The sequence below is a fragment of the Diachasmimorpha longicaudata genome, chromosome 19 (assembly GCF_034640455.1).
Source record: "Diachasmimorpha longicaudata isolate KC_UGA_2023 chromosome 19, iyDiaLong2, whole genome shotgun sequence".
Lineage (NCBI taxonomy): Eukaryota > Metazoa > Arthropoda > Insecta > Hymenoptera > Braconidae > Diachasmimorpha > Diachasmimorpha longicaudata.
This window is the reverse complement of record NC_087243.1, coordinates 2,392,014-2,404,589: the sequence shown is the minus strand read 5'-3', so window position 1 is coordinate 2,404,589 and position 12,576 is coordinate 2,392,014. Positions and strand designations below refer to the sequence as shown.

General features: G+C 38.4%; 4 protein-coding genes and 1 long non-coding RNA gene across 5 annotated transcripts in view; 2 read left to right on the top strand and 3 right to left on the bottom strand.

The window, feature by feature from the left end:
• Window positions 1-3,127, bottom strand: part of LOC135171340 (uncharacterized) — a 164,293-nt gene extending 161,166 nt beyond the window's left edge. Inside the window, exon 1 of the long non-coding RNA XR_010300541.1 lies at window positions 3,043-3,127. This is a non-coding gene — a long non-coding RNA (uncharacterized LOC135171340). The remainder of the gene's footprint in view (window positions 1-3,042) is intronic.
• On the top strand, window positions 15-3,222 carry LOC135171324 (ATPase WRNIP1-like). The gene is made up of 4 exons (XM_064137806.1): window positions 15-637; window positions 842-1,625; window positions 2,695-2,922; window positions 2,998-3,222. The coding sequence occupies exons 1-4, from the start codon at window positions 164-166 to the stop codon at window positions 3,129-3,131; spliced, it is 1,620 nt and encodes a 539-aa protein (XP_063993876.1). The 5' UTR covers window positions 15-163; the 3' UTR covers window positions 3,132-3,222.
• A 1,471-nt stretch (window positions 3,223-4,693) lies between these two features.
• Window positions 4,694-7,768, bottom strand: LOC135171330 (cytosolic Fe-S cluster assembly factor NUBP1 homolog). Its single transcript, XM_064137814.1, has 6 exons — window positions 7,521-7,768; window positions 7,043-7,284; window positions 6,043-6,144; window positions 5,484-5,574; window positions 4,964-5,416; window positions 4,694-4,821 (listed from the first exon to the last, which is right to left on the bottom strand). The coding sequence occupies exons 1-6, from the start codon at window positions 7,549-7,551 to the stop codon at window positions 4,787-4,789; spliced, it is 954 nt and encodes a 317-aa protein (XP_063993884.1). The 5' UTR covers window positions 7,552-7,768; the 3' UTR covers window positions 4,694-4,786.
• Window positions 6,390-11,415, top strand: LOC135171327 (tektin-3-like). Its single transcript, XM_064137811.1, has 7 exons — window positions 6,390-6,449; window positions 7,765-7,910; window positions 8,236-8,478; window positions 8,729-9,071; window positions 9,391-9,539; window positions 9,620-9,842; window positions 9,997-11,415. The coding sequence occupies exons 1-7, from the start codon at window positions 6,405-6,407 to the stop codon at window positions 10,360-10,362; spliced, it is 1,515 nt and encodes a 504-aa protein (XP_063993881.1). The 5' UTR covers window positions 6,390-6,404; the 3' UTR covers window positions 10,363-11,415.
• Window positions 10,742-12,478, bottom strand: LOC135171333 (cytochrome c oxidase assembly protein COX11, mitochondrial). Its single transcript, XM_064137816.1, has 3 exons — window positions 12,029-12,478; window positions 11,525-11,845; window positions 10,742-11,009 (listed from the first exon to the last, which is right to left on the bottom strand). Exons 1-3 carry the CDS (start codon window positions 12,260-12,262, stop codon window positions 10,854-10,856), a joined length of 711 nt encoding a protein of 236 aa, XP_063993886.1. The 5' UTR covers window positions 12,263-12,478; the 3' UTR covers window positions 10,742-10,853.
• Between the last annotated feature and the right edge of the window lie 98 nt (window positions 12,479-12,576).

Genomic DNA, 12,576 nt, shown 5'->3' with positions numbered 1-12,576 from the left:
TTGAATCAACTTCTTGACGTTTTTGGTGGATTTTGAGGTTAAGTACTGACACATTTTTGGGAAACTGCGCAGGTAATTTGCGCAATCAGCCGGTTTCTTTGTTATCATCATAAAAACATGATCAAATCCTAGTGAAAGCCCCCAAATAAAATCAAATAAAATTATGGAGTGTCCAGTTTGTTCAAGAAAATTTCCATCGAATGAGATTGAAAATCACGTGGATTTGTGTTTGTTCAATGAAAGTGATAAGTCTACCTCGACTTTCTCCAACAAACGAATATTTCCATTCACTAATGGCGACAAAACCGTCGTAAAAAAGGTGAAGATCCAACAACCAGTTGATACTCGTGATGATACGACATCACAAGCTCCTGGAGGACAACAAAAAATCACCGAAAATACGAAACCCAAAACGATCTCCATGTTTTCTTCGACTTTTCGACACAATAATGATAATAAAATGAGTCTGACAGGTGTCAAGGACCACCAACCACTGGCAGAATCACTCAGACCTGTTGATTTTAATGATTACATTGGTCAGAAGCACGTGATTGGTGGTGATACTGTCCTGGGACAGTTGATGATGAAGAACGAGGTGATCAGCATGATTTTATGGGGCCCACCAGGCTGTGGAAAGGTATAACAATCACTAAAGCAAAGTATATTCCCCTAGATCTCGTGCTATCCATCTTGAAACCAAGAAAATCACCAGAATCCAATGACATCATTGAAGATCCCCCTGAATTACCTGATTTATCCTGCCATTTGGCTGGAGATTTTCAATATAAAATGACTTGTCATCTCCAATTGATCGTTTTATCATAATAATTTATGTTTCCAGACATCTCTGGCCAACATCATCGCCAAGATGACACCAGACAACACCTCAATCACCACAAAATTCATCAAAATGTCAGCAACATCATCTGGAATATCTGATATTCGACGAGCAGTGACAACAGCACTCGATGAATTAAAGAAAAATCGTCGAACTGTTGTCTTCATGGATGAGATTCACAGGTTCAACAAACTCCAGCAGGACATCTTCCTGCCACATGTGGAAGCTGGAACATTTATTCTCATTGGATCCACCACTGAGAACCCATCATTCAGCTTGAACTCTGCACTCCTCAGTCGTTGTCGTGTTTTTTCACTGAAAAAATTGTCTCCAGAGGACATTCAACAGATTCTCCAGAAGGGAGTGCAATCACTACGTGGAAAAATCATCCAAAATGATGATGAGGAACATCATCATCAGGAATTTGTCATTCAGAGGGAGGCAGTGAACTGGCTATCGAATGCCTGCGATGGAGACGCGAGAATTGCCCTGACTGGACTTGAATTAACGATTAAATCGAGAGGAGGAGCTCCTGGTGGTACCAGAATTACTCTGGATGATGTCAAGGGTCAGTTGGAGAGGGCATATTCGTTGTCAGTGAGGAAGACTGATAGGAATCAGGATATTGTGGCTGCTATGGCCAAATGTATCAGAAATAGTCATTCAAATGGAGCCTTGTATTGGCTGGCGAGGTTGATGGCAACTGGAGAGGATCCAGTGTTCATTGGAAAACGATTGATCAGAATTGCTGGTGAACATGTTGGTCTTGATGATCCTGAGGCACTGGGTTGGTTTTGATTTTTATGGGATTTTTGTTGATGAGATAATTGGTTAAGTTTTGGAAGATAATTGATGTTTAGGGTGTCCTGATTGTCATGAAATCATGAAATTTCGGGTTTTATGGGGAACGTTCAGTGAAAGTTTGGAATTTTAAAAGATGTGGGGGTGAGAATTTTGTTATTTAGTGGAATAAACAATTTAATTTGAGAATTTAGGGGTAAATTACAGTAAATTTTCTAGTAAAATCGAAATTTTAGGGGTTTTTTTCCCTTAAATCGCGTTTAATGTCACCCTCGCCTTGATTTAGGAGTTAATTAACTCAATTTAGTGTTTTATGAACGTTTTGGGGGGATAATGAACCGGAAATTAATAGTTTTATTCAATTATTTAACCGATTTTCGAATTTTTAACGTAGAAATGTTCTGTTCGCAGTTTTAATTTCATTGAATTTTGTTTTATGAACAAATTAATCTGTAGTTTTAGAAGAAAATTGAAGTTTAGGGTGCGCTAATTATCATGAAATCATGAAATTTCAGAATTTTAAAGGACGTAGAGATGAGAATTTTGTAATTTATTGGAACAAAACAATTTAATTTGAAGATTTAGTGCAAAATTACCTTAAATTATCAATTAAAATCCAAAATTTCATGATTTTCTTTCCCTTAAATCGCATTCAACACCACCCTCCCCCTAATTCACTACTTAATTACCGCAATTTCCTGTTTCCTGATCACTTTCACGAGAAAATGGACCAGAAATAAATTTTCCTATCCAATTAATTAAAGAATTACCCCATTTCACCCCCAAAATGTCCCAAAATTTCACTCCAATTACGACAGCATAAAAAACCTCATCATTTACCCCTTAAAAAATCCACCCAAAATAATTAACAATAATCATTATTATTATTATTATTATTGTTTCTTTAAGATCCTGATGAATCCGATAATCACCGAGAATTTTAATTATTTAAAAATCTGCCCCAGTTTTAATTTTATTAAAACCTTCACTGCAATATCACATCAATAAATCTATTTAATTAATTAAATTAGTATAAACAATTTAATTAATTTCAGATACTGCTGTGCATACAATGAACGGCTGTCAAATGATCGGAATGCCCGAGTGTGACGTACTCTTAGCCCAATGTGTCTGTTATCTTTGCAAAGTTAATAAATCAAAAGTTGTTAATTCCGCCCTCAGACGAGTGCAAAATGTTATTCTTAATCATAAGGGACCGCAGCCCTCGGTTCCAATTTTCATAAGGGACACGTCATCCCAGAGACGATTACAAGTGACTATTGGTACGTGTTAAAATACAAAATTCCCCGGAATCGACATAATTTTAATAATAAATTATTCGTTTTGTTTTTTATCAGGTCAGAATTTACTGAGACTCGATGATAAAAGTAGAAATCACTTACCACTGGGTCTGGAGGGCAGGAACTTCCTTGGAGATGATGATGATGATGATGATGATGATGGTCTGGAGGATGACACTACACAACACTAACACTAATCACTTGATATGTTAATAAATTTAGAAAAATCCAGTATTTTTGTTAATATTAATTTACTGTTAAATAAAGAATATTTTTGTGAGACTTTTGTGTATTTTTTTTTTGCAATAAAGTTGATATATAAAATAATAAATAAAAATTTGAAGTTTACAAATTTCCTCGAATTTTGTTTATAATTTAAACTTAAAAAATGTTTATTATTTAAAATTTTACTCTGAATTAATTATAATTATTAGATAAAATAATCTTAATTAATGTTAATTATTATTAGAATAATGTAAATAATTAGATGAAAATTATGAGAAAAAGTTTTAAATTTTTTGAAAATTATTGGGAAAAATACCGGATTTTTTTGAAAAATATTAAAAATGTTATTGAATTTTGGAAAAAAATCTAATTATCACTCACATTAACACCAAACAATACACATTTTTCCTTTGTTTTCACTTCACACACCAACTGAACCCACAGAATCTAAAGTTTCTTTGTTTAAAAAAAACAGCCAATCAAAAGAGTCGTTTTTTACAGGACGCGAGAACCGCCAAAATGGACGCCATTGCATAAAAAATCACATTTTTTTCACTGATTTCCATTTATTAATGTTTAAACCCAAGTAACCGACCTGGAGATTGTAAACAACAGACTATCGGCTCCAGGTCGCGAGCCAACACTGTCGAAGGGCTCCATAAACACCTCAAAACAGCGAATTCCCCGGTTTAACAAAGGACGCCAAAACCGACGCCAACACCCAAAATCTCATAATTCATCGTTTTCTATGCCCATCGACACTTTTATTGTCCAACTTCACTTACTATTGATGTTAAAACATCATCAGGATTCACCTCGGGGCGATGTAAACACCGCACACCACAACAAACTCGGAAAGAAAACCCAGGGACACAAAGACGCGATCCCAATCACCAAAACCGACGCCATTTCGCGAAAATTCCCGTTTTATCCCGATTATTACTAATTAATTAATTAACACACCGTTAAAACACTTGTTAATGATACTAAAAACACCGCGATACCCTACCAAACCCGGGCCGGTCTCTGGCCAAACCCCGGCTTATTCGAACGACGCGAAGGAACACGATACCGCACGATACCCCGAGCAACAGCCGACTCATCGCCTATGCGTCAACTGAGTGGCCGAACTGCGCATAACAACCCTACTGCGCACCCTGCGCGCGCCGCAATGGCCGCCCAACTCACGCGCCTGCGCGTCATTCACTCGACGTTTGAATGCACGTAATTGCTAGACAAGTCTGTTATTGAGTATAAAACTGCCCTATTGACAATGTTTATTTACCAATAATAAATATTTATTGCTATTATTTAATCATATGTATATTTAAGTTAATAATTTTAATATTTGTTTATAAAAATTGAGTTATTTGCCCGATCTAGTGCGGAAAGAAATATTATTATCGACTATCAACCTAATTTATTAATTTATATTTATTATTGACATTGTTATTAAGCTTTTCATGAATCCAATAATTATTAACAACAATTAATAACAACGCAGAACGAGCCCAAAACAAAAATAAAATCGATTATAATACAACATTTATTTTCCATAAAAATAGTACACTTCATTGATTAATATTAATTAACCTCCAGCTTTAATTACTCAGCAGTCGTGTTACTCTCCTCGCTTTTCACACATCTCGACGAGTCCTGCGGTCACAAAACAGTCAAATTAAATTAAATTAATCAACTAATTAAATCAACAACTTATTTTTAAGATAAAAACAGTGTTGAACACTCGATAAAATACTCCCCGGTCCATTTTCCCCCAAATTAACCCAAAAATACTCACTAGAGACAATTTTTTTCACAGCAGCAATTGCTGGTGACCCTGGCATATCCATCAGAGGATTCTTCCCCTCGTCGCAGCACCTCGCGAGCAGAGGATCCAGGGGAACAGCTCCCAAAAACTCAACATCCAGATCCTCTGCCATTCGTCGAGCTCCTCCAGTCAGGGCAGGAAATATCTCTGCTGTGCTTTTGCATTTGGGGCAGACGAAGAGGCTCATGTTCTCGATGGCTCCCAGGATGGGAATGTTCACCTTCCGGCAGAAATCGATCTCCTTCCTGACGTCTAACAGTGAAACTTCCTGGGGAGTTGTCACCACCACAGCTCCAGTGATTCCCGCGCCCTTGAGGTACGTTGTCGCTGATAAGTGCTCGTCGGAGGTACCCGGGGGTGTGTCCAGGATGAGGTAGTCGAGGTTTCCCCAGTCGACCTCCGAGAGAAACTGTCGAATCATTCCTGGGAGGGAAATAATTATGAGAATCGTCAGGTCGAGCGCTTGAATGACGAAAAGTGATGGGTTTACCGTTTTTTTTTGGTCCTCTCCAGATGACGGCGTCACTGGGGCTCCCCAGGAGGAACCCGATGGACATCAACGATAGATTGTCTTCGATATACTGCGGTAAAAATTTGTATTAGAAAATATACGAGAGCCAGAAAGTCAGGAGACAGCTGATCTCAGGAAAAAAAATATTAATTTGAGAGTTAAATGAAGAAATCAACTGTAAAATATTAACTATATGTTTTGTTTAATAACAAATGGAAGTGTTAAAGGTGATTAAAAATATATAATTGTATTAACATTATTTTAAACAATTAATTCAATTAATTTCATTCCCCTCCTTCAAATTCCTTCAATTTACTCAAAATAAAAACGAAAAACAGCAAAAAAAATTGTTTTTCAACTTAAAAAATTAGGAAACAATGTTTATTAAACAATTTAGGCTCCAAATTGTTTAATAAAATCGAAATTGGAATTTTTTTGAACGAAAAATCCTTTTTTTCTCAAATTCAAAATATTTTTTTCCGAATCTCGACGAAACGTTTCTTCGTATAATAAAAACTAAAAAATTAATGGGACTTACGACCGGTGACCACCCAGACCCACTCTGGTGCACCTGCTCCCCCAGCACTCCAAGGACTCTCGGCTGTGAAGGTCCACAAATATCAATATCCAAAACAGCGACCTGCGACACAGAAACCCCCAGTGATACATCACTCAGATCCAATCAATACCTCAAAAATATGTACCCCAACAACATCCTGATGCCCTCGAGTGCACCTGTGATTCAGTAAATGTCTATCAACTACATAAACCTGGTGGAAATGTATTTGGGGGAATCGATAGGGCCCTGGTACAGACCGACACGACACAAATAGCTATAGATACCGAGATATTCCAAGATATTCTGTACCACGAGGGTCTCCCAGTGCTTGACATGACACAATGTACATCGAGGATCACATTGATGTGCTTGGACTAGGAAAACGGGTGAGTTTACGATGATAATTAAGACGAAAACACTCAGGGTAACTCCCTGTCCACAAAGTCACTCATAAAACATCAATTAATTATGACTGACTAATTAATTCTTCATAAATCGATCACTTTAACGTATGTTCTGAGGGTGAAAAGCCCATTCGACTGTCGATAGCTATTAAACAATTATATAAATAAATAAAACGAATGAATTTCGATCTTTAAACGATAATTAAACAATTGACAGTTTAGTTTACTTGTCCCCATCGTCGTATGTTTTAATTTTAATCTCTTAATTAGTTAATTTCGTGAGAATCTCAGCAAAACAACAAATATTTGTTGTATTCCCTCATCTCCTGGAGTTTTTTCTTAATTATTAACAAAGTTCTTTGCACTCGTGACTTTCTCGAGCTTCCTAAATCACTAATCATGGGGCAAAACGGTTTAATATGTCCTGACGAAGCGAATGATTCGAGTAAATCAGATGTCATTCTAAAACTGATGAAGAATGAACATAAAAAAAATCAGAGAATTTCACTCTCAGGTTCTCAAGTTATTGAAGACTAAAGTCAAACTGCTTTACCCCACCATCTTCGAGTCCTTACGTTTCTCTCCGGATCGTCTGCTGCCAATGCTCTTGACAGCAACGATGTCATTGTACTCTTCCCAACTCCACCCTTTCCTGACAATATCAGGATTTTGTGTTTAACACATTCGAGTCGTTCCTTCACGAGGGCAATGCCAGGGTCTGGGGTTTTTGTGGCACCTGACGCACAGATATTCTGGTTTGGACATCCAGCACATGCTGAAGACTTTCCTGCAGAGTCACTCTGCGTCCCAGGACAATCTGAAGACATGAAATATCATTTTTTACTGAATCCTGGGGGATGTGACTGGAGTCCAAGCGACATTTGTGCAAACATAACCTCTCCAGGAGCAATTGGAGGGACAACAACTGCTTCCTGGTGTGATTGACGAGTATTTATCATGCCATAATGACAAAGGAACAGTAAGAATTGTTGTCCAACAGGATTTTTGTACATTTTTGGAGTTTTAAAGCAACAAATAACGAAATTGACGTACGTTCTGGAGCCTCTGCTGGGACATCTGCCATTGTGGTTGACTCACTGACATCCCCTCGTGAACCTTGACCTTCCCCAACTTGATTCGAAGGATTGTATCCACTGGAGACAGTGGAGAAAGGGTTTTCGTCGATAAATGGAATTGTTGTTTGTCGTTTTCACTTGGATTTGCTGATTTTTAATGAATTAATTTAATGGATTGGCCTGATCTGGTGGTATATTAAATTAATGACTTTTCTCTCCAGCAAATCGAGCCCTGGGGGAATGTGGGGTCCTCCATGCCCTGTCTGGAGCCAGCAATTCCAGTGAAATCAATCGATTACCATAAAAATCATACACTAATGCCTTGGAGACCGAGTGCTGGGTACGAGAACGTTCAGCTGGTGCCTTTGTAAGGATTTTATCTTCAATTCTCAATCAATATTCTCTCATTGGGTTTACAAACAAAAGAACTGACTAATTAACTCGAATGATCTTTGAGTTCTCAAGAACTAATCGTTAATAATTAATTAAATATCAATTAAAAACTCAAAGAAAACCTTTTTTTTTTCGTTTTAAACGTAAAGACAGATGAGAAGTTCCATTGGAGAAGGGATTTTGCAGTTTTTTGAGGGACTAAAAGGGATTAAGGTGCTATTTAAGACCTTGAGTCATCGAAACAATGAAAATTGTGATTAGAAATAATTAATATGTCATTAAAACGCTCATTTATGCAGATCAAAAAAATGTATTTCCACTTATGCTGTGGATCCAGCCACTGGAATGTCGACAGAGCCCTTGAAGTTCCCCAACCTGGTGACTGGATACCAGAGGAACCCTGTCCACGCCTCTCAATCCGCCCTTCACACCAGGTACACCCCCAACGAGTGGTTCCAGAAGCAAATTAAATTTTATAATGACGCAGACGCCAATACTTATTACTCCGAGAGGATGCGAAATGATGCTGTCAAGATCATGCGGTAATTACCCCCATTAGCTGATTTACCACAACAATAAAGTGCATTTACACATCTAAAACTGAATCTTTTCATCAAATTATGTTTATAACAAATTCCTAACCTCCAAATTTAATAAATTATCCCACGAATTCTGTAAAAAATCAGTAAAAAACACGATAAGACGTGAACTTTGATTGTTAAATCGTTTGTTTAAACATCAAATGGTGCAGTAAACTCCTGACATTCCCTGAAAATGATTCACGATCTCCAGGGCAGCAGAGGAAAAGGTCCAGATCACCCAGCACGAGACAGGAAGGAGACTGGGGGAACGAATAACAGACGTGACATTCTGGAGGAATGAAATTGCTGCTGAGTTGGAGAGGCTGATTCAGGAGTGCGAGAGACTCCAGGATTGCAGGGGTGTCCTGGAGAAAGCTGTTCAGGACATCGAAGGGCCACTTCACATTGCTGAAGAGTGTCTCTACCATCGAGAAGCTCGAAAAAGCACTGAACTGGTGCACGATGACTCGGAGAAGTGTCTTCTTTACGAAGTTTCTAACCTCAAAACCAATCAGAAGAAGCTCGAGGGCTGTCTCGAGAGGTGTAAGAACCAGGTTGGCATCGATTGTCATCCAAATGATTCATTAATTATCTTACCTCATCATAATTCTTTTAATTACTAACCAGCTGCCTCGAATTTCCCTGAAACGCACCTCCAGACGAATTCTACTTCATTTAATCTCTTCAATTAGAAATTTGTTTAATAAAAAAATTGTTTCGTCACCATTCGGAGGCCCATTCGCAATTAATTAACAACAAAATGAATTTTCTGATTTATTTAATTCTTAGGAGGTTCATTTGTTTATGTAAAAAGCTCCTGAAGTGGTAAAATCCTGGGAATTTTCTTGATAAACAAAATCAATCGGTTTTCAGCTGAGGAACTGTCGAGCATCTCAACACCAACTGGAGTTGGATCTGAAGAATAAACAGAGCGCCCTGGGGATCGACACTCTGTGTCATCAATTAAACAATTACAGTCATGGCATACAGTACTACGCTGGCATTGAAAAATACGATCCCTGGTAATCAGTCAATCCTTTCCATGAACATCATCACCTCAGCTATCACGTTCTAGTCTTTAAAACTGGAAAAATCGTCAAAGTGTTTCAGAGCAAGAGACGTGGGCAGACGCAGCCAACAGAATAATCCAAAAATCCCAGACTGAACGAGCTAAATCCGTTCAGTTACGTGCGGAGGCCGAGGCTCTGGTGAACCGAGTGTCTCGAGAAATGTGGGAGACCTGGACGAGCACAAATAACGCATTATCTCGACGAAGTTCCGAGTTGCTGGAGGCTAAAAACCAGCTTCAGCAGCATCTCCACAAGGTACCACTCCAAAGACTCGAAAAATTTCCAATTTCCGTCTCAGGAAGTTGGAAATTAATGTCATTTCCCCAGGAATTCACTTCATTTTGGAGTCAAACTCCAACAAAAGCTCCATTTTCACCCGAATTTTGCTAACGTCCCACGAATGCCCCAGGTCCAACAAGAGATCTTCGACGTCGAGAAGAACCTCGAGATAATGAGGAAATCAACCGCCGACAAGAGCTACGCCCTGAAGGTCGCCCACACTCGTCTAGAAGCCAGGATGCATCGTCCTGAGCTGGAGTTATGCCGCGATTACGCTCACGTGAGCCTCCAGAAGGAGATCGAGGACATTAATCATCAAGTGGAGAAGATGCACAGGATGTTGAAGGAGCTTGAGTGCCAGCACCAGAGACTCCTGCGTACGAGAAACGGTCTGGAGCACGATTTGTCCTTGAAAATCGATGCTATGTACATCGATAAAGAGAAAGTCTGTGGTTTGAGACGAGCTTACCCAGTAAATGCTCTATTCAGATTCTAAAAACAATTAAAAAACCGAGATTTCTTCGTTAAAAAATTATCTCAAATGATAATTAGGCCCATTTGCTGTCGATTAATCCCTTAAATTTTGATTATCATCCCCCTGACGCCGAAGAACGTCGTCCCCAGGACGACGACGAGGGTGTCCGAGTCATAAAGCTGTCCATAATCACAAAAGTAAACAATAACCCCCCGATTTTTAAGTGATTAACAACTAATTATCGTCACAAAAATTTTTTAAACGTTCAACAAACACAAAATCCTCGATAATGAGCTCATTAATCCCATTTTCGAATGATTAATCATCGATTTGATTGGCTTCTGAGTGTTAATTCGATATTCTGATGATTAACGAATTTTTTAATAAACAAATGTATTGATTTCGTTACAAAAACGACGTTAGACCCAGGGAAATGTCGATTAATAATTTAATTGATTTAAATTAGAGTTTAACATTTAATTAATAACCTTCTGTACAATTGACTAATTGCCTTAGGCAAGATGCTTCTTGATGTAGCTGGGTACAGGCAAATCCAGTCCTTGTTTAGCCTCGAAGAAGGTGTAGGAGAGGGTGATGTCGTTGCATTTCTCTAGTCTAGGGTCCTCAGCGAATTCTGGATCGATGTAGAAGAATACTGGCATGTCAACCTTTAATAATGTCAAGGAATAGTTAATACTGCCATAAAAAAAAACAAATCTATCAACCGATAAACAAAAAATAAATAATGCAAAGAGAAATTATTCAATTTTCTCCCCTCAATCCCCGAATGTCAATCAATTTATTATTAATTTTCTATTTTTCTTTATATTCTCCTAAACATTTACTGTACTTGACATGTCCAGTGTTCATTAGAATAAAATAAACCGAGCAAAGTGCAATTAAAATGCGAATAAACTAATTAATAAACAATTAACAAACTTGATGTCAAGGAAATTCCACTTTTGCTGGGAAAATTCACTGATTTCTGTACATGACATGACAGAATGTCATGTGAATGACATTAATTATAAAGTATTTACCAAAAATAAAGTTAATTACTGAACGAATCAAAAAGTATCAACAAAAATTGTCGAAAACGTCGCAAAATGTCTCGTTTACTGATTTTTGTTGATTAAATGATACGATGAATTTATTTATTTTCCTAATTTCGATGTGTTATCACCTCTTCATGAGGATTCAGCTGCTGTTCCTCAAAGCAAAAGCACTGAATTTTATTGAAGTACTGGCCAGCTTCGAAAGGTAGTACGTTGTAGGTGGAGATCCCGATGACAGGACGATCAGACGGATTTTTAGCTGTGTAAAACGCCAGAGCTGTTTCACCAGGAGCCACTTTGATCTCTCTCTGCTGGGGTCTGAAGTTCCAGAGCATCGCAGCTCCAGTGTCGGCGTTGAAATGGACTTTGATGGTCCTGCCCTTCACCGGCTTCAGCTTCTCGACGTTGTCAGGGCTGTGGGTGCTGGTGGTCCCACCATAACTCGTCGCCTGGACCCAGAGCATCAATGACACATTAATTATCACGTGAATCACTTAATAAACATCTCATGGTACCATGAAATGTCTCGTGAATTGATGGCGTCGAAGTACCTCCGGATGTACTCGAATTGCGTTAGAAATAAAATAGATAATTGTCCAGGAGTTGATGGGGTAATTCCAACCCTTAATTACCTGACAGAATAATCTGTACAGAGGTACAGCAGCATATGCCAGGCCCAGGGTCAGCAATCCAATCGCTGTGACATAATGAACCACTTTCTGTTTCCTGGCAGCTGCCAGTTGAGCATCTGATTGTCTCCTGGTGAATGAATTCCTGATTGTGCTCGTAAATAAATACCTGGACTGGCTCCTCGTGGCATACTGACAGCACCTCATCAACATCTGGCCTTTGCAATAATTTATCATCGTAAAAAAACTCCACAAACAACAATTAACCTCCAAATTATCTCATACGTTTTGGACACCAAAATGTCAATTTATTTTGTTATTAAATATTCCGAGTCCTACAGATTTATTTTTACAACTTGAGAAATTATTTACGTCGTACGTCAACCAACAAATGTATTTTTAAAATCACATTTTATTGTTGTAAACATTTACGGCACTGGGGGCGACCGCCATCTTGCGACTGCAGCGCCAGAGTTGCTCGTTGTCGCCGCGTCAGGGGTGAGAGCTCAGACGTCTGTTGTTGTTGTGAACGAATGGGTCAGGAAGCTGCG

Excerpts from the sequence above, each read along its gene's own strand:
- LOC135171333 (XM_064137816.1), bottom strand. The coding sequence starts at position 12,262 with ATGATAAATTATTGCAAAGGCCAGATGTTGATGAGGTGCTGTCAGTAT. Across the intron at positions 11,846-12,028 it reads TGTACAGATTATTCTGTCAG|GCGACGAGTTATGGTGGGAC; the intron begins GTAATTAAGGGT and ends CTCTGGGTCCAG. Across the intron at positions 11,010-11,524 it reads AGCTGAATCCTCATGAAGAG|GTTGACATGCCAGTATTCTT; the intron begins GTGATAACACAT and ends ACATTATTAAAG.
- LOC135171327 (XM_064137811.1), top strand. The coding sequence starts at position 6,405 with ATGTACATCGAGGATCACATTGATGTGCTTGGACTAGGAAAACGG. Across the intron at positions 6,450-7,764 it reads TGCTTGGACTAGGAAAACGG|CAAATCGAGCCCTGGGGGAA; the intron begins GTGAGTTTACGA and ends TTTTCTCTCCAG. Across the intron at positions 9,540-9,619 it reads ATTGAAAAATACGATCCCTG|TGTTTCAGAGCAAGAGACGT; the intron begins GTAATCAGTCAA and ends AAATCGTCAAAG.
- LOC135171330 (XM_064137814.1), bottom strand. The coding sequence starts at position 7,551 with ATGGCAGATGTCCCAGCAGAGGCTCCAGAAC. Across the intron at positions 5,417-5,483 it reads GAGAGGACCAAAAAAAAACG|GAATGATTCGACAGTTTCTC; the intron begins GTAAACCCATCA and ends TTTCCCTCCCAG. Across the intron at positions 4,822-4,963 it reads TGTGAAAAAAATTGTCTCTA|GACTCGTCGAGATGTGTGAA; the intron begins GTGAGTATTTTT and ends TTGTGACCGCAG.
- LOC135171324 (XM_064137806.1), top strand. The coding sequence starts at position 164 with ATGGAGTGTCCAGTTTGTTCAAGAAAATTTCCATCGAATGAGATTGAA. Across the intron at positions 638-841 it reads GCCCACCAGGCTGTGGAAAG|ACATCTCTGGCCAACATCAT; the intron begins GTATAACAATCA and ends TTATGTTTCCAG. Across the intron at positions 2,923-2,997 it reads ACGATTACAAGTGACTATTG|GTCAGAATTTACTGAGACTC; the intron begins GTACGTGTTAAA and ends GTTTTTTATCAG.